This window comes from Haemaphysalis longicornis, unplaced genomic scaffold (genome assembly GCF_048455015.1).
Source record: "Haemaphysalis longicornis isolate Haplotype H1 unplaced genomic scaffold, Haemaphysalis longicornis Haplotype H1 scaffold_1, whole genome shotgun sequence".
Lineage (NCBI taxonomy): Eukaryota > Metazoa > Arthropoda > Arachnida > Ixodida > Ixodidae > Haemaphysalis > Haemaphysalis longicornis.
This window is the reverse complement of record NW_027526203.1, coordinates 141,812,494-141,839,833: the sequence shown is the minus strand read 5'-3', so window position 1 is coordinate 141,839,833 and position 27,340 is coordinate 141,812,494. Positions and strand designations below refer to the sequence as shown.

Below are 27,340 nucleotides of genomic sequence, written 5' to 3'. Positions count from 1 at the left end.
AGTACGACAGTTATAGAGATGTTGACAAGAGATTCCGATACAGCTTCCAAACTGCCGATACAAAAATTTGATAGCATAATGTCAAGGGTGTTACCAGCCACATTTTTTATAGTATTGTATTGAATAAAGCCACTCAAATTGATAAAAGTCAAGAACTCGATTGACAACATGGAACGGATGCATGGCTGAGTACACTTTCCTAAACCAAGCCTGTTCTCTGGGTTATTGGAAATCCATGTTGTCACGAGCTTCTTGGTACATAAGTAGAAAAAAAGGAGCGGGCTATGCGTATTGTGACAGCGGTGAGGGTGATGTGAACCGGTTGGTGGAAAGTAAGATAAGAAATGGCCATAGAAACTGGAAATATGATTGATTAACATAGAGTTTTCCTACTTGATATCTCATACTTGGTAGAGTTGCAACCGAAAATACGCAGGAACATCAAAAAGACGAGAGAAAAGGGTGCTTCTATCACTGAAATTTATAACTGAAACCCGATCATTTGGATAATAAATAATAATATGAAGTAATACAATAAAATAATAGCCTGAAGGTAATGCTTAGAAAAAGGAACGCAGTGAGTAGCGCTAAATGACATAAATGTGAAAGTGACCTTTAAGATTTCCCGCTTCCCACTTCTCGCCGCACGTTCTTTGGTAAGCGATAGATAGCGCCAAATTACGTTAGTGCGAAACAAAAGTGAAACAAAAAATCAACGTGACGCTGACAGAAACCTATAAAAACCCACATTCCGAGCCGAAACGAACTAAACTGGTTCCTAATCACAAATTAAACGCAAGAAATAACGACTCATTAAACAGACTGTGGGGTTTGTCATGAAATCAAAAAATGTATGGAGACCTAGCCAAATACAGCTCCGCTCTAAACTAACTTTAGGAACTTAAAAATCAACCGAAGATATAGATATTGAGCAGAAACGAACCACCAGGAGCGGGTGCGTGGAGTCAGTGATACATACTAAAAAAAAAAAACAGCGGAAGAACCGCACAGAAGAACATAAATAAAACACACAAGCGCCCGTCCGTTATACGTGAATTTTTCTCCCCAGTTGTTTTGCTGTTTCTCTTTAGGTAGAAACGAACTCAAATTTGCCGTAATTCGCAGTTAAACGCTGTAAATAGGTGCTAACTGGAGAAATTCGCAATTTACATTTCGAATTTCCGGCGGCCCGGTTGATCACCGCAAGCTGTCTTGGGCAGACGATGGATGGCGCTACGCGTACCATGAGCGAAAAACCCAAGACGCTGAGTGGCGGCACCCTGTACTAAATAAACACTTTCACACACCAATACCTAATACTGCCGCCAACTCGCTAAACGTGACCAACCTCCTCAGCCGCACGCTTTTACGACCGGAGCCTAGATGGCCTATGCGTACCCGGAACATTGCGCTTAACACGGTTACGGCTAGTTTCGCTCCCACAGCTTTACTTTAGTGCTAGGAGAGCGTGAATCCAGAATGCAGCAGCTGCGTTCTAAAAGTTCCTTCGACGACGAACTAACGCTTTCGCGCCGTGCTCCTTTAATCGCAAACCTGAGGTCCTCTTCCAGTTTTCTTTCCTCTATGCATGCGGTATCTGCTACCAAAGTTTCAATCGTATTTTATAGGAACACCTTTGTTTGCCTAATGTCTTCGGTGAAAATAGTGGCGGTCGCAATTCAGATTGCTGCAGTCATCTGCGCTCTCATTGTGGCTGTTGTTCAACCTGGGAGATGTCAACTGTCTCAGCTAAGGTGATGCGTAATTAGCGTCTGGACCGTCTTGTTACTTGCCCGTTCATTGTTTTATCCTTCAACGGTTTGTTCTCGCCTTTCTGTATTCATTTATCCTATGGTGCAAGCAAAGGCTAGCAGTGCGTTGTCCCCAAATAATTAAAGGTGTATTTGTGGAAAACGGGTTTTCTTAACTTGATTAGTTCCCGAGATACGGCGGAACGTGGCAATGTTCCTTTCATAGGTGCAGCTATATTTTCCAAAAAGACTCCCCAGCCTTCCCACAGGTGATCCCTACAGCGCGCGGAGCGGAGCGGCCGCTGAGCTCTATAACCAACAGTTGCGCGTGATTCCGGACAAGTGGTGAAGAGCAGCCTTGACTGTATTACTGAGGGCTATCTTCTCTGGGTTCGCGTGCGTTGCAAAGGGTGATCGCTCATTTCCATTTCGCTGCTGGAGAGGGTTTCTGAATCCATTGAGCGATATTCAAGATGATGATGATGATGATGGTTGGATTTTTTTGGCGCACGTCCAGCTGGGCAAAGAGCGCCAAACAAAAGTGTATAACATAAAGCAGTGGCTACTAAAATGTGTAAGTCAGAATAACTGTAAATTCAATTAAAGGCAATGGTGATGGCTGGTGTATAGGGCCAGTTTTGATTACGTATGATAGGAAATGAGGTTTAAAAAGTTAACATCCGAAAAATATTTAAAAACGCGTTGCACAGAAACCATGGCATTGTCACCCAAAAACAAGGAAGAGTGTAGCGGAATGTGTTGTCTGTATAGTTCCTTGAAGTGTCTGTGTCTTGCGTCGAGTGCCTTGCATGTTATTAGGATGTGGACTACGGATAGGCCCTCCCAACACCTGCTACACACGGGTCTTGGGGAGCTAGTGAGCAGGTGTGAGTGCGTCGCATGCGTGTGGCCCATCCGTAACCTGGCGAACGCGACTTCCGTGTGTCTGTTGCGTGTGTCCGTAGTGTATGGTCCCAAGTGTGGTTTTATTAGGTGTAACTTGTTGTCTGTCTGTGTATTCCAGTCTGCTGGCCATGTATGGCGAAGGTGCTTTCTGATGTGTGGCTTGAGGTCAGTGTAGGGTGCTGTTGCTATGTGCAGTGTATTTTAAGCACAGCAGCAGCGGCCATCTGATCGGCGGTCTCATTACCAGCTATCCCAGGGTGGCCAGGCTCCCAACACACAGTCACTTCAAGATTGGAGGCATATGCAGAGATAATGGTCTTTAGGACGAGATTGATAACATAGTTTTGGATGAGTTTGTGGATGTCAATGCTCGCACCAGACTGAACGAGTCGGTATAAATGACAGACTTAGGGATGTTATGTTCAATGATATGATTTGGAACAAGAAAAATGGCGTACGCCTCCGCTGTAAAGATACTGGTACTTATATTCATGGTTCTACTTGCATTGAAATTGGGACCGTGCGCAGCACAGGACACGGCGGGTGATGTTTTGGACGCATCGCTGTAAAATTCTGCACAGCGATATTTATCCTGTAAAAACAAGAAGTGCTGCAGAATTGCGTTTCTTGGAACTCAATGTTTTACAATTTTTACAAATGACAAGTCGCACAGCACAGGATGAACTTGCCATGGGGGAAAAGCGTGCTACAGCATGTTTTATAGGTATCTGAAAAGGAGACAGTCAGTTCAGACACCTGCTCTTTGACTCTGAGTTGGAAAGGTGCAGAGATGGTTGGGCGATTTAAAAAGATCTGGGAGTGGAGACATAATTAAAAATAGGTTTGAAAGGATGGTCATACATTGATGAAACTTTAAAAGCATATAACGAGTCAACATAGGTTCGCTGGTGCGATAAGCACCATTTGTCACACTCTGCATAAAGACTCTGGACAGGGCTAGTACGGATTGCGCCACACGAAAGGCGAAGCCCCAAGTGCAGTACTGGGTCAAGCATTTTGAGTGCTGTTTTTGTTGCCGACCCATAGACCACATTCCATAGTCCAATCGAGATCCCACCAAACTGGAAAAAACACGCAAAAGGAGTAGTTTGTCCGCACCATAGGACTGGTGTGACAGGATTTTAAGAATGTTGATTATATTCAAGCATTTATGTTTGAGCTGTTTAATGAACGTCAGGTTTTTAAAGCAAAGCTTTTTACCTCTACCCCCCAAGGGTTTTTTTCGCGACCGTTGGTGTCATCAGAAAACTCCCGCGAACAAATAAAACAAGTTACTGGCACCGCCAGGAATCGAACCTGGCACTATAGAGTAACAAAGGGAGAGCCCGTTGTCTTACCGATTTAGCTACGAGCCCACGCGGAAACAGGGAAGAAAGGTGGTGCAGTCACCAGCACACCTTCGGGTTTATTCCTTGCATTCCCGCTGAACGCCACGGGATAGAGTCACGCAATTTCTCACGCCGCAGTGCGCTCCACCCACGGCACGTCCAGCAGCCCTGTGCGAGCCTTGCGCGTGTGCTAGGAGTTACAAAAATTAAAGGAAGCCCACAGCAACGCATGGCATCTCACTTCTAGTATGCCAATGTGCTAAATTCTGTGGCCTCCAGTGTTCACGCGAAAAAAATCACAGCGCTTTGTCGTCCGCCCTCACGCCAAACGGCACACCAAGTAACACATTCAAATATTCCTTGATGGCCAGGCCATCACTCCAAGCGCCAGCGTCAGTATCTTGGCCCTACATCTCCAGGCCAACACCAGGAGTGACGTATCCTTGCAGCGCCTCCAACACAGTATCAATCAAATCATACACATGATCAGGCGAGTTGCCACCAAGAAGCGAGGCCTCAAGGAATTCGATACCTTTCGATTAAGTCAAGCTTTTGTCCTCTCGAGAATCACTTACGTCAACCCCTGTCTTCTTCTCGGCAAAAAGGATATAAAGATGCTTTATATAATGATTAGAAAGGCGGTCGAGCAGGCCATTGGTCTTCTCATGAGTGCGTCAACAAAGAATCTGCTTAGCCCGGGGCTCCACAACACGGTAGAAGAGCTGATAGAGCGGATCTTTCTAACCAGAAGCTTCGACTGAGCAGAACTGCGGTGGGTCGCCGCATCCTTCACCAGATTGGCTGGGCCGCACAGAATGTCACCTCGTTTGATGTACTCCCGGACTCTTGGCGACAAGAACTAAAGATGCTCACTTTGCTTATAAATACGAACCCCTCACACAACGAGGGCCGCCGAAAAGCACTGGCTCAAGCGCTCAACACCACCCTCGGTGGTGATCACGCAGTTATCGACACAGACCTCCCAACATCGAGGGCAGCAGTACGCCATCATTGTGGCTACCTCCCGAACCAACCTTCTTGCATGTGCCTCACTCAAGACCGAAGACATGACGGCAGCAGAAGAGGCAGCCATCGCCTCTCTCTCAACCAGGGGTTCGGAAGGTAGTCACCGATTCCCAACAAGCCTACCGGAATTAGCAGTCGGGTTGGATTTCCCCACCGGCACTGTTCCTGCTGAAAACCCACTCCCAAAATGGTTCCATTCAGCTATCTGGACACCCGCTCACTCTTCCATGAAGGGCAACGAATACGCGCACCAACAAGCGCGCGCTTGGGCCCCCATGCTATGGAGCTGCACGAGGACAGTCACCCGGTAGTCTCGTTCAGGGACATAACCCAGCATTATCGCCTTCAGAGGCAGACCCTACCTTCGCCTTACCCTGACCTTTCCAGAGAACAACAAACTACCCTACGGCTCATACAATCCGGCGCATTCCCACACGACGCGTCTTCACTCATTGCACCCGAATCGCTACGACGCTGAATGTAAATTTGGCTCAGAAGTAGGAACAATCTGCCACATAAGCGGGGTGTGCGACTTTAGCCCTGATCACCCTTCTCTCTTTCCGTCAAATACCCAACAAAAGCAATGGGAGATGCTGCTGTCCAGCCCCCCTCTGCCTACCCTGCTTCAGCTGGTGGACACAGCACAGGCAGCGCGGGCTGCATATGGGCTCCAGTGAAGAAAGAACCATTCCCCTGGGCCGCACTCTGGGCCATTCAAAAATCTGAATAGAAGTATTTCCTCCTGGTCCTCATTCTCTTCCTCCCGCTCCTCCTCTTCCGTTTTAGCGGCCTATCTGGTCGCCTCCGTCCCCGGCGGCGGAGACGGTGAAGTGAGGTCGTGCAACACCGGGTTTGAGCTTCCTTTAATTTCATAAAAAGAGTTTCCACTCTTGTGCTACACCAATACAGCTCAACTAACCACCCTTCATGCATCATGCCTTGGTTTAACCTGGCCAAGAATATCTCTCTGAAGTAATAAAGGCTGTGGTTGAGTGCATTTCACTTCTCTCTGGTTACCCTATTTGTAGAGCGACGTGAGTGAATTTACGTGACGTCGCATGGGTAAATATTGTGGGAGCCATTTACAGCTTTGCTTTCCGACCACATTCACAGGGTGGATTATCGCGATTTTTTTTATTTAGAACTACACCTAAAAACTTGTGTTCCTTTTCTAGAGGAATCGAGTCCCCTTGAAGTTTAATGTCAGGATCCGCGTGGATCCCGCGCTGCTTTGAAAATACGACGCAGATACATTTATAGGATTAAGTTTAAATCCATTTTGATCTTCCCAGCAAGAGAGTTTATTAACGGCAAGCTGGACGTGGCGTTCGCAAAGGAATGGATTGCAGGAATTGAAAGATATCTTCACATCGTCTACATACGTAGAGTAAGAGATTGTTTGAGGCAGTGCTTTGCCTAGCGAAATCATCTTCACAATAAACAATGTGCAGCTCAATACTCCACCCTGAGGAACACCGTTTTCTTGTATATGAACTCTGGAAAGTGCAGAACCTGCTCTCACCCGAAATGTTCTGTTAGGCAAGTAGCTTTCAATCATGCTAAACATGTTACCGGATATTCCAAAAGATTTCAAGTCAATGAGGGTGCCATAGCGCCGTGCTGTGTCGTATGCTTTCAATGCCAAAAAATATGATCATGCAATATTGTTTGTGAACAAAGGCAACTTTTATATATGACTCTAAGGCCACAAGTTGAACATTCGTGGATCGCCCCACCCTGAAGCCAGCCTGGCAGCTCTCGAGAAGACCGTTGTACTCCAAAAAGTACACTAGCCTTCTGCAACCATCTTCTCAAGAAGCTCGCACAGGCAGCTTGTCAGTGCGATGGGACGATAACTAGCGGGTAATGTGGGATCCCTTCCCTCTTTAAAGGGAAGCTGAAGCGCTTTCCAAAAAAATTGAGTTAGATTAACAGTTATATAGTTTCTTGCGCGCTGATTCCGAATATCACATTGAAATTTATCGTACATGAGTCCAAGTGGCATTTATCTTGCAAAAAGCGCGGCCCCGTTTGAAAGACGCGCGCTTTTCGTCTTTTGACGCCCCTGATTGGTTGCGCCCGTCATGACGTCAAAGGAGGACACCCTTCGGCCGCGCGGGTTGTCGGAAGCATTGCGAACGATCGCACGGTTGCCTTTGCGGCAATTTAGCTTGCAGTTTAATTTTCGCACATGACTGGACGTTTGTTTTATAATTTCCCGTGCTGTTGGTTCAATTATCTTGGAGCTTAAATTTGCTTTACACGACAGAGAACCCCAAAGCAGTGACTGTGACGTCGACTAGTGGGTTCCATCAAAATATTTTTGAATTAGGCAACCAGCATAGGGGGATTTTATACCTTATGTTAATATTAGGTACTGCCTTAATTGTTTCTTATTATACACAAAACCATTTATGCCGAAAAGATTAATGGGCGCTTTATAAACAATCTACCAGCGAAAAGCACGTACGTGCACTGCGCGAAAAAATAGCGTTCATGCGCTGTAAACGTATATGCGCGAGACATCTTGCCGGTACACGCATAAACCAACAAGCAGACTCTGCTTCCGCATTTCCTTTGTTCGTTGTCGCCCACCCCAACCCCGTTACTCGTCCCCGTACACAGACCCACACGCGTGCGCCATTTCGGCAGCGGCGCTACGGCGCCTCCGCGATTGCTAGCTGCACTTCGATGAGTGGGGTCTTACTGCTTCACATGCATTTATTCTGAAAACACTGCAGCATACTTGTGCCTGCTCAGCATTATTGGCTGTAGTAGGGCTTGATTTTCGCTTGTGCATTGCGCATTCTGCTACAATATTACGGCCACCTCGTTATAATTAACAGACCAGTCGGACAAGGCAGTTACGTTGTAGTTACGTTACTTTAGGTAAATATCACCAAACGTTTGGGATAATGAATCGTTGGCCTGTTTTAGCATTTCTAGATTTAAGCATTTACCGCGCTAGTAGGACAGAGGCTGTATATTTACTCTTCGCTCCTAATTTTTTAGTATCATCATTATATATATCACCGACTATCACTGGAGCACACTTGAGGTTCAGTGACAAGTGCTTGCCAGGTTATAATATGCAGCCACACGGAATCTTGGGCAAAAAAAATAGGCCCCCGCAGTCAACACAAATTATGGCACGGTGGTGGTTCGGAGTGGTGTTTTTTTTTCCAGACAAACATCACCTTATCGTGACATGTATACTTGCAAAATAAGTAATCTGGTTGTTTTGGTTCTTTTACTTTGTAGGAATACTGTTTACCTCTTAGCCGGGAGAGAACTATCAGGATTGGCCCCTTGTTTTAGTTTCGCCAAAAAATTGTTTTATTGAACACTGTCCTGAGCCCATAGGGAAAGAAAACCGACGCGTTTAACGAAACAAGTATTTCCTGAACAAATGTGACTTGGTTTCTGGAATGGAACGAAACATCCCCGGCCAAAGTACAGCAGTATTCCCCATCCTTCCTAAATCTAGAATCTAATGTGAACATTCGCGTCCGTCGCATCAAAAAAAAAAAACCGCATTGGAGCGGTTTACAAAGTATTTAACGTAGTGTAGTATATTCTCTGTCATCAAGCACAGCCACCTCGGCTGTCGCTTCCGTATGTTATCAAGCATCCCGGCGTGGCATTATTCTGCTTAGGAATACGGCATGATAACGTATGCCTCGTTTGGCGTTCATGCATACTTTTTGAAGACGAAAATTGTACAAGTGAGTGCTATCAACCACAACAACAAGTATCATTCACAAAGAAACACGGCGAAAAGAGCGCGGCCGAGGCGGCCGATCCGGCCGGAAGTCCAGGTATGACGTTTTTCAGCCGGTTTTCGCCCGCGCTCTTCGGTCTTCCGGCATCGCGCGGCGAGATGGGGGCGGGGCATCGGGCCACTTTTGTTTGCTCATTGCGCCGCTTCTATTGCATGTATTGCGAAAATATTTCGTGCACATGAACTATTCAATGTGTACTTGCTGCTAGTCAACTTTTCTTTTAATTCTAAAACCGCTTCACCTTCCCTTTAAGAAAGGCTATTACAATCGCGTCCCTCCAAGACATGGCAAGGTGACCCGAAAGCCATATCTCATTGTATAAGTGGAGAAATCTTTCTAGGGTGTCTGCATGTATGTGTTGTATCATTGTGTATGTAAAGTTGTCTGCACCCGGAGCTGAAGGCTTACATGTGCTCAGGGCAGCCCTTAACTCATTAAGTGTAAATTCGCAATTGTAAGCAGATTTCGACTTCTCTTTGTCATGTAAGGCTTCTTTTCTGCAGATGTTTTGTGTTTCATGAAAGTGTTTGCGTAGTGTGCAGAACTGGACACGTATTGGAAGTGTTGTGCGAGTGCGTTAGCCTGGTCTTCAAGTGTGTCCCCTATTCTGCTGACAAGAGGCAGGCTGTGTGTCTGTTGTCCGTTAAGTTTGCGTGTCCATACCTTGTATGCCAACTCTCCCTTTTCGCCTCAGGGCGCACACGCTTCACAAGTGCTTTTGCCCGTTTAAAGGAGGTGAGGTTCTGCGATATGGAGTACCGACGGAGGACACCCCACGCCTTGTTCTGGGCCTCACGTGCCCGCCTACAGTCCTCATTTTACCACGGCCTCCTTTGGTTGCGCGGGGCACCGGAGGCGGTGGGAATGGACTTTTCGCCGGCGTCGAGGATGTGCGCCGTGATGAGTTGGGCTGCTTCCTCCACGTGTTGGTGTTTTATGGATGTGAGGTGTAGTTTAGACGTTTCTGTGAATGTACTCCAGTTTGCTTTTGATTCATTAAACCTGTTGTGGGAAGGTGGGCTGCTTGGGCCTTTACCTATATACGTTAGCGAAGTAGGGGAGTGGTCACTACCATATGGGTCCGTGCCCACACCCCACTCAAGACATGGAAAGAGAACTGCAAAACCAATAGCCAGGTCAAGATGTGAGTATGTGTTGTGACCTATGTTATGGTATGTAGGCTGTTTTTTGTTGAAAAGGCGTGCTCTAGAGGATGTAAGAAACTTCTCTATCAGGCGACCTCGGGCATCCGTTCAGGAGGAGCACCAAAGAGAGTTATGCCCATTAAGGTCGCTTGTCAGGATGTATGGTTCGGGTAGCTGGTCAACCAGGGCCTCTAAATCAGAGCTCAGAAGTGCAAAATCAGGAGAAATGTAAATGGAGCACGCCGTTATCAACCTATTAGATATTACCGTACGGATTGGTACAGCCTCAAGGACAGTGTTTATGAGAGAGGGTGGCATGCTAATGATTTCCGGGTGCCAATGGCCACACCGCCTGAGGAGTGTATGCAGCCAACCCTGTCCTTTGTTAATACCACGTACCTATTTAAGAAATTTGTTTGTTTGGAATTGAGGTGGGTTTCCTGGAGACACATGATACTTAGCTGATTGGCATGCCGCATCTCATACACATCGTCAATATTTTTAAGGAGGCCTCTGCAGCTCCATTTCAAGTAGTTCAAGATTGCAAGAATTGCAGTTCAAGATATTTCGTCTTTTTCATTATTTGCTTGCAAAGAGGCAAAATATTGGCAATATTGGCATGAATTTTGCCTTGCGAATAATGTTTTTAACGTTTTGTTGCCAGTTCATGGCCCTACATGGTTTCTTATCCTATGCTGAAAGCGTAAAGTCAGCGTTTGTTCTAGTGTTAGGGCAAGACCGAACTATGTCCTTTATAGGGAAAGTGTGCAACCCGTTCGCCGTTCACTTTGAAGGTTTTTGTTTGATCGGCAATGTTCTGAGTTGATTTCTTTGTGGACATGATAACGCTCCAGGATAAGTGCCTGCTGGGAAAACTTGCCTCCATTTGATCGGCCGACGCTCCACTGCACGTCACTTAACTGACTGCTTCTTTGACGTTTGTGCTTGTATAGTTCTTTGCCGAGCACAAGTTCGCTCTCACAAACTGAACACTCGAAAAACCTTGCCTTGTTTTTTGGCACGCGAAACTATTTCTTTAATATTTTAAGCCCATTATATACGCTCCTGAAACAACGCCTTGAAGGCCGAAAACAAGTTTTGTCGTGAATGGGAATAGAGTCACGTTGAAGCACGTCCCCTCTGTGTGAAAGAGGTAATGTTTGGCATCTGCAATTTTTTCTATATAGAGCGGCTCGTTAACAAGCCGTTGCTTCCTTTCTTAGCTCGTTTAGTTTTCAGAGCACATGTACCGGGATGCATGCAGATGAAGCATGAGCGCGACTTTCACGAAAGAAATGAGTCCAGATTCTAGGAAAATAGTTAATTTTTGGACGTCATATACGTACCTTAGGAAGAAGAAAGTGTCCACGGTCATGAAAGCCGCTGCCGCAAGTGTTGATTCGTAGCTGTCTACGTAGCCCTGGGAGAATGTAGTTCCAGCTGCAGGAAGACGTTCGTCGTAAAGCACTCATTAGAAGGATGGGGGCATGTATACTCGCCGAAGTTTAACCATGGTCTCTTGGCCTGATTTTCGCTTTTAGCTTAAAACCTTTTCAGTTTTTTTGTATCTTCTGAAGCTACTGCTGACTCGCGGGTTATTTTGGTCCGGTTAATATTATCCTTTTTAGGAAGTCTTCTTCCTACGTGAGGATGGGAGCACATATGTTAACGGGCATGGTCCCAAGACTATGGGCTTCGCGCTTAGAACAGTATCTGATGCTTTAGGTTAACCACCCTTGTCCATCCTTTTCTCGTGTGTAGTCCAATCTACTTCGGAGTATTGCCATGACACAGGTCTCAATTCCTCCCAGCACGCCTGCATCTACCAGAATAGTACTAGAGGGGACAGTATCATATTTTCGCTTGTCATTCGGGCGTTTCTTCGACCATTTCGTTAGAGAGGAGCTCGAAGGCCGCCTTGGAGTGAGAACAGACAACCCGTCTACTACAAGAGAAAAATCTGGGCCAGTTGGTTAGGCATAATTTTCAGCAACGCGAAAGAGCGATAGGGGCGGAGTACACAAGAGGGAGCGCTCGCCCTGTGTGCTCTCCGCCTCGCCTCGTCCTTTCACGCTGTAAAAAAATGAAACCAATATTCTCCGTTGGGGCCTAGGGTCAATAAACGTTATAACCTCGAAAATGGCGCGACACCGCACAGTTGTCTACGATGTTGCGTAAGACAGCCTAAATATTTGCTGTTCGCATATTGCAGCTATTGAGAATGCGTATGCAGAGCTCTCTGCTGTGCATACGCCGTCTGCGTACACTTCTAGCTTGTCGATATGCCTGCTGCACGTAGGCATCACCGCCAGATGAACCTTGGCACTAAAGTGCACATCCGCCTTCTCACCGACATCTTCAATTGCAATGTTATGATTTGGTAAAACCGAAGGAACGCTTGGGCCAAGCCAACGTCAGAGATGAGGAACGAGCGCCGTACCCTCATAAAGCATTGCAGAGGTGTAAGAGCTCGCTTTCGCCAATAAGGCGCCCGATAGGAGGTACATGCATGCTGCGTAATCACCCGTATAGGGTACTACTAGGAGGCTTGAAGTTGCCTTGGGAACACCCAGGACACTCGGAGGCTTCTCACAAGCGATAAATTGAATTTTTGCTCTTCTGAATGTAGCAACCTGCTAATGAATTTAAACGAGTGCATTTGGGAACACCCAGGACACCCGGAGACTTCTCACAAGCGATAAATTGAATTTTTGCTCTTCTGAATGTAGCAACCCGCTAATGAATTTAAACGAGTGCATTTGGGGACACCCAGGACACTCGGAGGCTTCTCACAAGCGATAAATTGAATTTTTTCTTTTCTGAATGTAGCAACCCGCTAATGAATTTAAACGAGTGCATTTGGGAACACCCAGGGCACTTGGAGGCTTCTCACAAGCGATAAATTGAATTTTTGCTCTTCTGAATGTAGCAACCCGCTAATGAATGTCAATGAGTGTACCAAAGCCTATCTCACTATTGAGGAGAGAAACATAGCAAAAATCATGAACCCTTCCGTCTATAGCGACAACGATGGTTGAACGCGAAGCATTCTCTTGATGGATTCTTTGGTTGGCCAATCCCACACAGAGAGTATGCGCTACCCTGGAGGTACGCGCCACTTTTCTAGAATACCCGCAGCAACTCTCGGGTGTGCAGTGCGTAGGCCTAACGTCTGGGTTCGGGGTGTGCGGCGCGAATCAGCACCTGCTGCTTGGCGTTCGCGTCGACCATGTCGAAATGTAGGTATCGGATAGACGCCGGCTTCATAACGCGAGGGACCCAGGTTCTATTCCGCCCATGGGAAGCGTTTTTTTTTTCTGTGTTTCACTTCTGCTACGATAATTCACCTTCATCGTCAGAAAAGGTTGGATTTCTTGCAGGGCGTATTGGCGTATAAAGGCATCAGTGGGGACACTCAAGCTGCGCTTTAACAAGAACAAAGAAAGTAAGCGGCCGTTAAACTAAAAAAAAATTAAGTAAAGAGAAAAAAATAGCTACTCAGATGTTGGGATATTAAGCGCTGCTCTCGGGAACCCGGAAACCCCTTAAAAAGAGAGGTAATCAGTCAGGGAGAATTTTACCTTGAACTCTGTTTACAAATGTGCATATAGGATTATCACGCAATTAGATGGCACCTTCCGTGCAACGCCCAACTGTCTTTGCGTACTGTGCATTGTACATCTATAAATTAGTATCTATGTCACAGCTGTACTCTGAAAAAAGTATTTGGAAATTCACGGAGCCATCCAGGCGAAGTAGGTTCAGGCGGAAAGTTGGGCTAGCTGGCAACAATCGCAATAAGACATGGTCGCTATCGCTACTGTACCAACAACCGAAAAGAGAGGCGCTGAACGACCACAAATGCTACTATCCTGTTTCAGGGTCCTTTTTTTGTTCCAGTTACACTAACGCTAGTGATCATGTAAGGCATGTTTAGCTGTGCTACTATTTTTCTTACATATCTTCTAGATTCATGTAACGGAGATTCAGTGCGTTGAAAATGCAATATACACGGAAGTTTTTTTTTACAGTATACGATCGATATCCGATTTTCTCACATGTGGCAAACGAGTATTCCATGGTTGAGTGGCCAAAAACGATGTAGAAGATGCAGATGGCGCGGATGCCATGCATGAAGCGAAGGCTGTAGGAGTCTGACGCCTTGTCGGTGGTCACAGACGTAAGAAGCCTCAGGTTGGCCGGAACGGAGAAGCTTCGTAGTGCAGTCACGCCAACTTTATCGCAGAAGATACAAATACAAGCAAAAATGATGCAGAACACGTCTCCGGGGATTGTCAGTGTGGAAGTATTAGCACTTCGCGGGCGCGTGACAGGTATGCGTTGACAACAACAGTTCACCTGCTACACCTTCTTCCCCTATTCCTTCTGCCCCCATCTAGTCCCTCCCACGTCTTTTTCATGACCACCTGCCCCAGCCGTTTTCAGGTCAAATGGATCCTTTAGCGAAAGCACACATTTAGAAAGAAAACACTAATACCGAAAGACCAAGCACTTTCCGATAGCCTTAAAAATTTCCTTAAAAACCAGTTCGGGTCCATTTTCTTGTGTAGCAAAAATATATCTAGGTCCCTAAAATCTGTCAGTACATGTGCTGCAGGAGTTGCTTTCGCAAAGACCACATTTTTTGTGTAAAAAGTATTCTTCGTCCTTTAAAGCTTCTTCACCCACCATCTTCTCAAATCACCTCATGCACCAGCAATGTACTAATGCAGATGCACAAGTACCAATAATAATGCACCAGCAATGCAGATATAACATCGGCCCTAAGGACCGATGTTATATCAGCAGGAATGCGTTATGTGTGAAGACGCGAGGTTACTCCTGAAAATGTTCTTAAATCTCGTCTGTAGCCTAACGACGAGGTTTTTCATTATGAGTACAAAAAAAAAAGTGTGCCATAACTAAGTCAACGAAAACAAAACAGTATGCGATAACTAAGTAAACAAAATGTGTCGGAAAGCCCCCCCCCCCCCCCCAAAAAAAAAAATAGATGATGATTACGATACTCGCTAATGCGAAATTAGAGCGCAGCGCGAACTGCAGTCTTCTCGGAGACGGCGCGTAGCTGCAGAATTTCAGGAGGTGATCGTGTCACCAGAGGACGCACGACAGCGCGCGCTATATTCTGGCGTTATATTGTAGCGTATTCCAGCCGGTGAGCATGCCTCGCGCGTCCTCGGCATACCGCCCTCCACCTCACAGTTTCTCCATAATTTCATCCTCCCTTTAGGGGGATTCAAACGGAGGATGAAATCCAGCCACTCCCTCCCCGCGCCGCGTCTTACGTGACCGCAAATCACGCCTCCATGCGTATGCATGCGCAGCCGGCACGAGCGCGGGCGGCTAGCCGTCGGCAGCGGCGCCGCTGGGATCGGAAACGGTTTCGCCTAGCTGTACAGACGATCTCCGCCTCGTCGGGGAATCAATCATTCGCTGTTGGCGCAATGCTTCGCACACATCTGTGACTCTGCTTCTTTTACGTTTGGTGCCTCGCGTTAGTATTATTTGCTGCTGCTGACGGATGCGGCGAGTCCGCCGGGCCCAAGTTTCCGGCTGGCATCTGGAGGCTGCTGCCGAAGTGCCGAGTCATTCCACCACCCATTACAAGCAGTGGGAAACGTAATGGAATGTGTCAACGGCGCACCCAAAGAGCGATATTTGCGCATGAAGCTAAAGCAACTTCGCGAACGGCGAAGAAATCCCCGCCGAGGCCACCGCTGATCCCAGTGGCGCTGCTCCCAAGAGCCCGCCGCCTGCGCCGCCCGCAAATCTTCCGGCTGCCGCTCATGTTTACGCACGGAGGCGTGACGTGCGGTCACGTGATACGCGGCGCCGGGAGGAAGTACCTGTGAATCCCCCTTTTCCTGCTCGCTCTACCTTCTGTGGCCTCTTTGTTCTCTCGGTTACAATGAGGCCGACGCGGAGGGGCAACGCGAAACTGCAGGAGCGGGGCTTTGAGAGCTGAGCTTTAAAAAACCATCTTAATTCCGTGTTCTTTGGATAACGTGTCATGTGAAAGCCGCGGAGAGGGTCATGGTGCCGTTCTCACATGGTGGTGTCTCGGAGGACCCGCTTCCCAGAGGGATCTTAAAATTTTTAAGGGCGTGAGGCATTCGAAGGTTCTCCACTATAATTTATTGTCTCTACATGTGTACCATTGGAACAATTTTACAGACTTTTCGGCATGTGGGTGACTACATTCTAATCTCACAGCGCTAGAAACCACGCCAACCTGAATTGCATGTAACTGGAACGCAGCTAGTTAGGCTTGCGTGCTCGAAAAGCAGCGTAAATTAGACAAGAAACACCACAATGGCGGATGAAACACAAAGGGATCCATTGTTCGGTCCGTTTTCTCCGCTGTTTTGTCTGCTGCTTCCGCAGGTTATAAAGTTTAACTTCATCCAAGCTTCAATATTATAGCTCCGCACTTTCTCACATAAGTTTTGCAATTCCTCTGGATTGTAGCATTTGAGAGCACACCTCTTAAGCCCCGCTCCTGCGGTTTCGCGTCGCCGTCGGCCCCGTTGTAACCTAGCGAACGACGAGGACACCGAGCATACACGAGATAGAGCGAGCAAGAAAGTGGAGGAGGAAAGTGTGGCCAAAGTGTGAGGGGTGGGGGCGGTATACCGAGGCTGCGCGAGACATGCTCGGCGGCGGTAACGCACTGCGGAATAACGCGAGTCAGGCGCGCAGTCGTGGGTTCGTTGATGACGCGATTACTTCATGAGACGCAGCATCTATGTGCCATCGCGGAAATGACTGCAGTTCGCGCTGCGGGCTAATTCCGCATTAGGGAGTATCGTAATCGCCAGCTAGCATTTTACAGCCCAATCCGACATTGCAGCGCTAAAAGCTCAATAAAGACGCATTGAGAGAAATATGCTAACCTATTTCCAAACAAATTTCCGGGTACCTTGCTACGCTGCCCCGTCGCTCACGTCGTGACATTTGGTTTTAAAACAAATGCGTCGTGGAAATACACATATCCGCTACCTTTTCAATCTGCTTTGCGTCTGTTCGTATTTGTGTACATAGTACGATTTTCACCTAGACATTCAAACCTATAGGTTATTATTGGGTCGAAAATGCCGAATCTAAACATTCAAAGGCCTTTGATAAACCCATGATGTAGAAAACAAACCTAATGTGTGACACTCTTACTCAGGCTAACTAACATTCTCAGGCAGTTTATTCTAGAGCATAAAAAATGAGCGGCCAATGCCGGCTCTTTTTTAAAGACGATAGTCTTTCTTGGGCTACTTGAAGAAGAAAATTTTGGTCTGTCTGTCTGTCTGTCTGTCTGTCTGTCTGTCTGTCTGTCTGTCTGTCTGTCTGTCTGTCTGTCTGTCTGTCTGTCTGTCTGTCTGTCTGTCTGTCTGTCTGTCTGTCTGTCTGTCTGTCTTTAACGCGATTCAGCCACCTGGTAAAGTGAAATATAAGCTGCACAATAGGTTTGTATACCCACAGCCAAATCTAAACGTCTAAATACGGTAGCAATATTCATACCTGTTACCATTGTTGAACAAGAACACAACATTACGCAAATATGAGAATGAAAATCAACACATAAGTAATATTTGCAGTGTTCCTTTATTTCAAAGTCATGGATGCTTGATTCAAATGAAATACTGCATCTTCTGCATTAATAAATTCCCTCCTTCGCCTGCTGTCGCCCACGCCACTATAGCTTCTAGCGGCATTTCAAGAAATCAAACGGAAACAGTTACGAAAGGTTCCACTAGATATGTTCCACGTTCCGATTCTAACGCACGTGAACTAGGCCAACGTGGTTCAATAAACGTTGAAGTGGGGCGCCTCCATTCACGCGCGTCTCCGCCGTAAGGCAGCGCGGGAATCGAGGCACCCGGCATGGAGCAGCGGAACGCGGTAAATTTAAATTGAGTGTGGCAAACCTCTAGCTTGTCTACCTTGGGATGGGCGCCATGGGAGAGGAACAGCATGAGAGGTGAGCGCGAAAGCGAGGGAGGCAGTTATTTTGCAAATGTTGACGAAAGTCTATGGTGTTTTGACGACATTTGCAATGAAAGGAGCAGATACGCGGCCATTTTTTCTTCACAAAGTATGTGTTTTCTCTTTAATAGGGGAGTTTTTTATCCTTATGTGAAGGAAGCTGTGCAGTGTAAATGTCTATGAGTTTAGATTGAAGGACTGCATTTGTGGGTAACGCAGAGACGGACTGGAAAGTAGAAAACGTAGGCTCGTCGTAAAGACTGCGCAGTCTTTACGAGAACACCCTTTCCACGCCACGCGCCAATTATTGCTTCTTAGTATGGGGTAGTACGACGCAAACAAATATTCAAAAAATTGTGCTGCAAAAGAAACCCATTTGCCATTTGGCTAATGCTGATTACCTATCACACACGGAGCCTTTGTATAAACGTTTCAACATTATCGCGATTCCAAATATGTACGAGTATTATTTAGGAATCCGATACTTTCAATCTATTTAATCTAAACAAAATATCTGTTTGCCACTTTTAAGTCTCGCAGTAAATATTCCAGTCTACAGCACACGCAATCAAGAGTTCTGGCGCATTCCATTCTGCCGTAGTAATTACTGCCGTCAAATGCTACGTCTTATCGTCCAACACCTCTTCAATAAGGCGAGATCCCAAAGCATAGATATACAGGGTGATCAAAGTTAAGTCGACAGGTTTTTTAAAAATTAGATGCTTAGTTGTACGTGAAGACCACCTCTGCTGTAAGGCTACGCGCCCAGGGGGACACAGAATGACGTGATAAATATTGATGTCGGTGGCTTAATTAACTAAAATTGCATAATTAACTTTTTAGTGACTGCAGTAAACAGACATGTTTATATTGAAAAGTTGGGCGCAATGGTGTTTCTACACAGTTTCATTTGGCAGAATTTTTCTAGCGCATCTGTAATTCGAGATATCGAATTGCGAAATTTAATTGCTGTTTGCGTGATTACGCATGCAAGGCGGTGGCAGCCGGCGCAAAACTCCTCCCTTTCGTGACGTACCTGCTGCGTACGAAGTTTAGTTTGACGACGGGGTGGAGGCATAGGCAAATGTGATAACTGACACCGCTTGCGTAATCGCAAGCTGCAGTTCTTCGAACCGCTATCAAAACACGGAACCGATCGGCATGTCTTGATGGTAGCAACTGCAATACCGAGATAAGGGATCCAGCGCTGAAGGCGGTGTGGGGGAGAAGGAGGAGGCTTTGCGCATGCGTGATGGTATCTAGATGAGCGGTCACATCGCTAACTTGGGATAGGCAAAATAAATTCAGTGTTCAATTCTCAACATTGAAATCTTTATTGAAATCAACAAAGGTATTGCCTACGCTAATGAATTCTTTGCTGTGGCATTGGGACAAGAATGAAGAGGCGGATGAGCAATAAACTATTTACATGAGCTATTTACAGTAGTTGTTCCAGCGCTAATGAGTCCAGCTGACAGCCCGAGACAAAATTGCGTCGTAGTTTTTTGTCGATCAACCATTCGCGTCATCGAAGTGGCCAGCTAATATTGGTGTAGCACTATTTAAAAGTCGTTGTTCTCACCCACCACGGCCGGGTCTTTATGGAAACCTATTAATGTATCAGTGCTTTAAATAATGTTCGAAGTGCTTCCCTTCGACAGCAATGCAAAACATAAACCGCTCTCGCACTGACTGGGTAACTCTGCGCAGTACTTCTGGTCGGATGCTCGCACAGGCAGATGTTATCCTGTTCTTCATATCGTTGATGTCAATTGGCTCCGTTGCGAACACTTGATCTTTCACGTAGCCCCAAAGAAAAAAGTCGAGCGGAGAAAGGTCAGGGGATCTTGGTGGCCAAAACATCGCTCCTCCGCGCCCAATCCACTGTCCTGAAAAATGGCGGTCCAACCATCTTTTTGCAGAGGTGGAGAAATGCGGTGGAGCTCCGTCATGCTGGAACCATACCTTTCGCAAGTCATTTAAGGAAAGATCGCAGGCAAAGTTGTCGACGACAATACTAAGAATTTCTTGGGTGTACTTTTTGCTGTCGAGGTTGCCCTCAAAAAAGTAGGGTCCAATAATCCTGTCTCCTACTATGCCACACCACACATTCACACTCCAGCGAACTTGGTGCTTGTGTTGTCGCAGCCAGTGTGGGTTCTGTTGTGACCAATAATGGGCGTTGTGAACATTTACGGTGCCATTCCGGCAAAACCGAGCCTCGTCTGTCCACATTACTCTTTGTAGGAAGTCACTCTCTTCTTCAATTTTGATGAGGCCCCAATTGCAGAAGTCCAGCCGCCTTTCGAAGTCTGCCTCACTTAGGTCCTGGTGAAGGCAAACATGGTACGGATGCAACCCATGCTTTTTTAGCACTCTTGCGACTGTTCCGAAGCTGCGTCCTGACTCGTTGGCAATCTGTCGGATGCTGATTTCTGGCATAGACGTTACACACGCGAGAACATCAATTTCGAAATCTTCATTGATGACGGTGCCACTCTTCTGACGCTGACGGTGGACAGAGCCTGTTGTGCAAAATCGCCGGAACGTGGTTATAAACGTTGACCTAGACGGAAGTGGACGGTGTGGGTACCGAGCCCCGTACAGCCGCGCCGCTAACAGGGCGTTTCCATCCGTCTTGGCCATTGCAAGTACCACGTCAACTTTTGTTTCTGTTGAATACCTTGTGCCGGTGGAAGCAGCCATTGCAACATAGCGGGTCTCAACGCTTTTCTTGATTGTCGTTCGGCGGGCAGCGCTAATAAAGCATCAGGCCACGGTCAAGAAGCTAACACTCTGACAAGATAATTTCCCACAGCGGTTTCAAACCGCACTGAAAATGTGCCGTAAAATTATCTTCCGCTCCCAGCTGTAACCCGGTAAAGGTCACTGCGCATGTCACACCACACTGCTGTTCTTTGACTTCAAAAGCCAAGACGATAAAAGCAATAAGTGTGCCACTTATCGCTTTTGCCTATGCCTCCACCCCGTTGTCAAACTAAACTTCGTACGCAGCAGGTACGTCACGAAAGGGAGGAGCTTTGCGCCGGCTGCCACCGCCTTGCATGCGTAATCACGCAAACGGCAATTAAATTTCGCAATTCGATATCTCGAATTACAGATGCGCTAGAAAAATTCTGCCAAATGAAACTGTGTAGAAACACGATTGCGCCCAACTTTTCAATATAAACATTTTGGTTTTCTGCAGTCACTAAAAAGTTAATTATGCAATTTTAGTTAATTAAGCCACCGACATCAATATTTACCACCTCAATCTGTGTCCCCCTGGGTACGTAACCTTACAGCAGAGGTGTTCTTCTCGTACAGCTCAGCGGCTAATTTATAAAAAACCTGTCGACTTAACTTTGATCACCCTGTAGAAAGCAGTATTTTTCGTGTTATCAGGCAGTCATTCTTACTGTGAACACCGTTCCCGCCTATTGTTTTCTATCTATTTTTGAAGTTCATGATAGTATATTTTACTGCCTGTAATATCATGCTGTAAACCACCTGCGAAGTGATGTAAATTCTTGTATAGGTTAAACTAATGATGTATAAAGCTGTGAAACCATGCTGCATTTACACCAAATGTGTTACCCTGTATAATTCTGTTTTACATACATATTTTTATGTTGTTGTTTTCATCCATTGTATTTTGTTTGTTGTATTTATGTTGATTTATTCCCTGTTGTGTTCCGGCCACTACTGTGATTTGAACTTAAAATGGTATATAAAATAATTTAACATGGTTTCATGTATGATCAGATACTATATTAGAAACTATGTATTAAAAGGAGCCTGCTTTTTGTAATTTTATCTTACTGCTTTGTATTCAAGAAGTACTATTTTCCGACGTTGCTTGCCATGTTCCGGGGACCAGGGCTTCCCGCAAGTGAAGCAGTTCACTTTTCGCCCGTGCTCACCGCATTGTAAGGATCATCCTCTTTCGAGTCTGTCTCTGCGTTACCCACACGCGCAATCCTTGAAACGTTGTACTATCAACGACGACATCAAGCGTTACGTAATTGAATGGGTTGAGTGGCCCCTTTTCAGAACTGACACTTTGGAAAACATTCAAACTTCAAAAGGTCTCTGACATTTGGTGGGAAATCTTTCACATTTCTTGTGATCATTGAGAATGAAGTGAAGCAGTGATGTTGGTTTTGCACCTATGGTTCAAAATGTAAAAAAAAACAGTCGTTTTTTTCTGCGGTCACTTTCCCTAACTTAACATGCCTCAGTTCGCAAGCAATATACTTGCCCAAGGCTTCCGATTTGTGGCGAAGCTTGCGGCTAGGGTAGAGTGCGGGCCTTCATTAATTGTGCGCTCACTTACGGCATGGCTCCAAGACTGTGCTCGAAGAGTTCTTACCGTACAAGCACCAATAAGAATGCTCCAGTTTTGGGCTAGGCATGCTCAAATCAAAATTTTTAGTAACACACAACCGTGAGGTTTTCGTGGGTTTTTTACAGCAGATATTTAATTTACGGAAGTCGTTTCCCCTTCGCAGTGGTGGCTGAGATGGCTCCATTCCAGTAGACTCGGTTCCAGTCCTACGGACAGGGTCATTTTCTAATGCCCGGTACGTAATTTCTAGCTTTCGCCGGACACATTTGAGCAGTTTTCTATTGGAATGAGCCAAATCCATGAACCGAAACTAAATAAGATAAAGCTGTAGTGACAAGAAAAACGCGGCAGCTTACCCCTAGAAAACAGGTTGCAAAAAAATAGGTCAGGTAGTGCCCGGCGAACGTGTACGGAGATAGTATATTTAGTATCGAAAATAATCCAGGTCCTGTTGCGGCACGGATCAAAATGAGCGAAAGCTAGTTTCTGGATGCGAGTGTCCATTTGCCTTGACATCATATACGTGAGTTCCCGCCTGACAGTCCGAGCTGTCAGGCGGAATGAATTATTCATTTAAGATACAGTAAATAATTAACTAAAAATCTATTAACCAATTATTTACCCACTTGCTTTTAGTTACTTGTGGTCGTAAACTTCCGTTAAGTGACAAGTAAAGCATACCACATTAGAGCTTTCACAGCGTTAGGTGCCGTAACAAAGTTTCGCTGTTTTCTCAAATTCTGTTTGGTTTGATTTGACTCATTTCGAAAAAAACTCGTCATTTACATCGTGGATGCAACGGTAGGCGTAAATTTTGGCGTCAAAAATAGGTGCGGAGCTGGGGCTTTGGCGTTACGTGTTATTATAAAGTTTTTTTGCAGGAATGCGAGATTCGTGCGTTAATGAAACCATTTCTTCTCATACTACATTGTGTAGTAGGAGAGGAAGTACACTTATCCTCACTAAGCAAGTCGGACATAGAGATGATTAGTGCGCTTGTTCAAGAGGTGATGGCTAATAATTACAAGAAGTACCGTAGATGTTAAGCCGTAGGACTTTCTGGAAAAAAGGCACGAGAGCAAGGCTAGCGGAGTATGTCTTGTGCTCGGTCAATTTAATTAAAATAACTCGCTGACTCTCTTATATAACAATGTTGGATTAAATGGCTAGCAATAGCAGGGCCTCCGTGAGCTGGCCTTGGTATATTGCTGAAACCCGTTTGCCGGGTCTATAAAATTTTAAAGTGTCATGCCCGCCATTCTGTACGCGCAGCGAATCGTTGTGCATGCAGGGTGCCACTTTCTTCAACATGTATGGGATGAGCTGCATCGCCGGGACTTGTTCACGAGCTCGCATTGCAGAACATTGTGGGCTCGAAACGGCGTATTAGCGGAAAACACCATACACATAAATATGCAACCCTTTGCCCTCGCTGTGCTTTTTCTTCTCCGAAATAGCCCCCCTTCTCCCTTGTGGTATTATCGGGATTGCCCTTCCGAATCGCTTCTAATTTCGTAAAGCTCACGTCATTTCGTGCCTTACTATCTTCGTCGCTCACTTCAGCAGCCCTTCGCCAAGGCTCACTCCATTTCTTTTCATATAAGTTACACCAGAAGTCTGACATTCATCGGCAAAGCATTAGTGCTGCCCCTCAAAAGTCAACCATTTAAATACAACTCCCAAGGTTCTTCCGTTGCACTTTCTAGTTGTATTATGCACCCTCCTCTGTGTGGATTCTGCTTGTGCTGACGTCATGACCATATCAATCTTCCCAGGGATAGCAGACAAGGGCGCACAAATTTACAACGCCACGTTTTTTTAAATTGAAATTTAAGATGAACACGTTGGAGCAACAGCTTGGCTATAAGGCGTACTGAAGAGCTGGATTCGGATTGGTTTCCTGGAAGTCGTTCCATAATGAATATTTCACGCTATTTAGCGCAGGCTACCTCTGTGTGGTTCTGGCCATTGGCGCCCTTTCGCGGGGTGCGAAGCTTCGCCCAAGCGAGCGTTCTCGCCCTTTCCTGCGATCGCAAATACATGTTTCGCAGCGGCGAACAGAACTCAAGAGCACACGTGTAGCACCCTGCATTTCCAAACGGACCATTCTCTCAATTTGGAGAGTTACCAAAACAATATTCTTACGCGACATGATTGTCTGCATGTTTTGTTAGTATCACACAAATTCCCCTGCAGCCATTCACTCACCGCTCGCTTTCCCATGGTTGGTAGCGTAGAGGTCCACAAGGGTACCAGCCACCAAGAGGAAAAGCAGAACGGCGAAGACGGCCCTGCGTGAGCATTGAGTAAGCAGCGGTTGCACGGCAGCGTAAGTGTGAATCCAATGCTCACAGTGTCAGCGGCCACGCAATACTGATATGGCACTGTACAAATATTATAATATACCAAACAGCAATTGGCCAGGCATCGAATAATAGAAAAACGTACATGCTAACCTGCCGATGCTGACTGGAACCCTGCATCAAGACATGAACTCGTGGTTTTGACTTTAATCTTACTGCTCCTGCAAGCAAAGTTATTAGGCCAAACAGAAAAAAAATGCAAAGAATAACACCGTTTCCCCGCACTGTTTCCAGTGAGTACGTATGTTTCTTCACGTGCATATGTAAACTAGGATAAGATAAAGCTATACGTGTTGTGCAGCAACAGGTGTGCAAGAAGGAAACGTTTTTCTGAGCTCTTCAGCATCCTTTAAGTGAATGACTTCGCTGAACGAGCATTTTTGCATTCATGTGGTACACCTGATCCACTTTGGCGGTTTATAAACGCTTCCGCAACTGGAATCGCACTAAAAGGTAGCAATGCGTCCTCCACAGTTTCCAACTATAGCGCAAGAGCAGCTGAGTAGGCTTCCCGCTTCAAAATTTGATAGAGGAAGCGAAATATCCCCGCATAGCTCTTTTTCTGGACGCCTCCGCCCAGTGGCGCGCTTTAAAGCAACCATTGCTTATCCTGCCTAAACGTATCCACCTTAAACATCCAATCAGACCATTCAGCAATGTAAAATATTGGTCCCAAGGAAACACAGGGGCTCGCAAACATTCAGACAAGAACGGGATGGGACACAAACTGAACGTTACGATCATAAAAATTGTGCCCAAGCAGAAAGGGGCAGTCAGCGATGAATGATAAGCAGTTCTGCCACTCCTGCTGCATGATTTTCATATTAGGTTATCTTAAGCTGCTTGGGAAATCCCAATAATCAAACTTGTAGGCGTGCGCTCGGAGCACACAAAACATTTTTCAACACGCGACGCACAATCTTAGTTTTGTTCACACTCACTTGAGCATGACAAGCGGTGATTATATAAATAAGACTTCACAAGACCATTTGAGGCAACTACTGGATAACATACTACTACATACATTAGTAACAACTCCCTCTTGAAATGTTGCATTCATTCCAAGTGGAGTTCATCTTCACGAACGTTAATTTAAAATTATACATAAATTTAAATAAATAAAAAATTAAACAACGCTGATTTGTAACAAAGTTCAGTAATGCTTGGTGTCGGGACAATGGTGCAACGCTCTTTTGAAGGGAAGTTGCGCAGGGTGTGCTCACACAAACGTACACATTAAGAGCGTACACTTTCACGTAAAGACGGTGCTTAGAAGTTGAGAAAATAGTTTTTACCCTCCGTGCGCTCACACCTTGTAAAGAGCTTAAGCTTATGAGTATATTGCATTTTCATACACATGAATATGCTGCCTTGAGGTAAAAACACAAATTTTGTAGTTGTCCGTGATTGGGCAGTTAAGAAAATTTAGACGAGATAACACAGAGCATGATGGGCGTATCTGCAAAACAAACATGCAGGTTACGCGCCCCAGCTACTTTAAAAAGACTACTGCAGTTAAATGGGCGACAATTGTGTGCAAGTATATATTTTGTTTGTTTAATAGGGACCTAACCTTCTTGGTGTCAATGTGGCATAAAACCCGTGTGGCAGCAAACAGCGCTTTTAATTTTTCAACAGGCAGCCGTAATATGGCAATAGCGTGCCACGACAATTTGATCACACCCCGCAGCACAAACCTTACCACAAATAAACCAAGTTGTTTTTGCAAAAAATTGGCCGGCATAGTTCACCCGTACAAAGTCGTCCGTGTAAAACGTAAGGAGACAAAAAAAGAGCAGTTGAAAAAAAGTGGGCTTGCGCTTTTTCCTGTTAATTTCGGACTTCACAAGTCCATTTGAGGCAACTACTAGATAGATTACAACAATATTGCGGATTACTCGGGCACCAATGAGGAGTTTTTTGTTTCAGATAGCTGTAATTAGTTTTCTCATATCCTGCCGTAGTCTGTGCCCGGGATGTAATGGCACTATGCAATAAGTTGCAGGGAGAAAATAGACGCCGTTTTATTGAAAAGGGCAAATCACGGCAGTAGAATTCTGAACTTCACGAGCAATGCGAAGCTTCCTGCTCTTGAAAAAAAAAAGCGAAGTTTCCCGTTATTCATTTCGGTTCAAATTAGGCCACTATGATTCTGTGTGCACACATTGTGCTCGCGCTGGCTGGTTTGCGTAGGGAGCATAACGGCTGTTTCTGCTTTCACGACGTGTAGGCCGCGTGATGACTACTCAACTTGCCCCATTAGAACTCTTGGAGATGCCTTCTTCCGGAACCACGAAAATTCAAAACAATATATATACTGAGCCAGCATATATTCAGCATTTAAGTTCATTACACAACTTCTCTGCTGTGCAACACTGGGATATACTTAACTGGAAGCCACAATGGGCTAGCAGAAATACGCAAACTGTGGTTCGCGTTTCATCTCTATTATTTTTGCAAGCACCCCAGACTTTTTTATGCGCTATTTACTTCCCAAATAAATCGACATCTCCTTATGTTTACTTTCCCCGTGATTCGCCAATGCACTTGACATTACCTCCTTGCCTACGCGTTACCTCGCAATATCCTTTCGCTCACAGATGAAAATAGGGTCATCATCTAATTGGCTAGGCGCGCCTGCAGATAAAGAAAATCGGGAAAAAACTGCTGAC

At 45.8% G+C, this 27,340-nt stretch overlaps 1 protein-coding gene across 2 annotated transcripts in view; it reads right to left on the bottom strand.

Moving 5' to 3' along the window:
- LOC144137215 (nose resistant to fluoxetine protein 6-like) overlaps positions 1–27,340 on the bottom strand; it is a 104,422-nt gene that overhangs the window by 59,045 nt on the left and 18,037 nt on the right. For both annotated transcript variants that reach the window (XM_077669454.1, XM_077669455.1), the window contains exons 5-7: positions 24,514–24,596; positions 14,018–14,194; positions 11,306–11,399 (exon numbers count right to left, since the gene is read on the bottom strand). In XM_077669454.1, the coding sequence (XP_077525580.1) occupies positions 11,306–11,399; positions 14,018–14,194; positions 24,514–24,596 (354 nt within the window). The remainder of the gene's footprint in view (positions 1–11,305; positions 11,400–14,017; positions 14,195–24,513; positions 24,597–27,340) is intronic.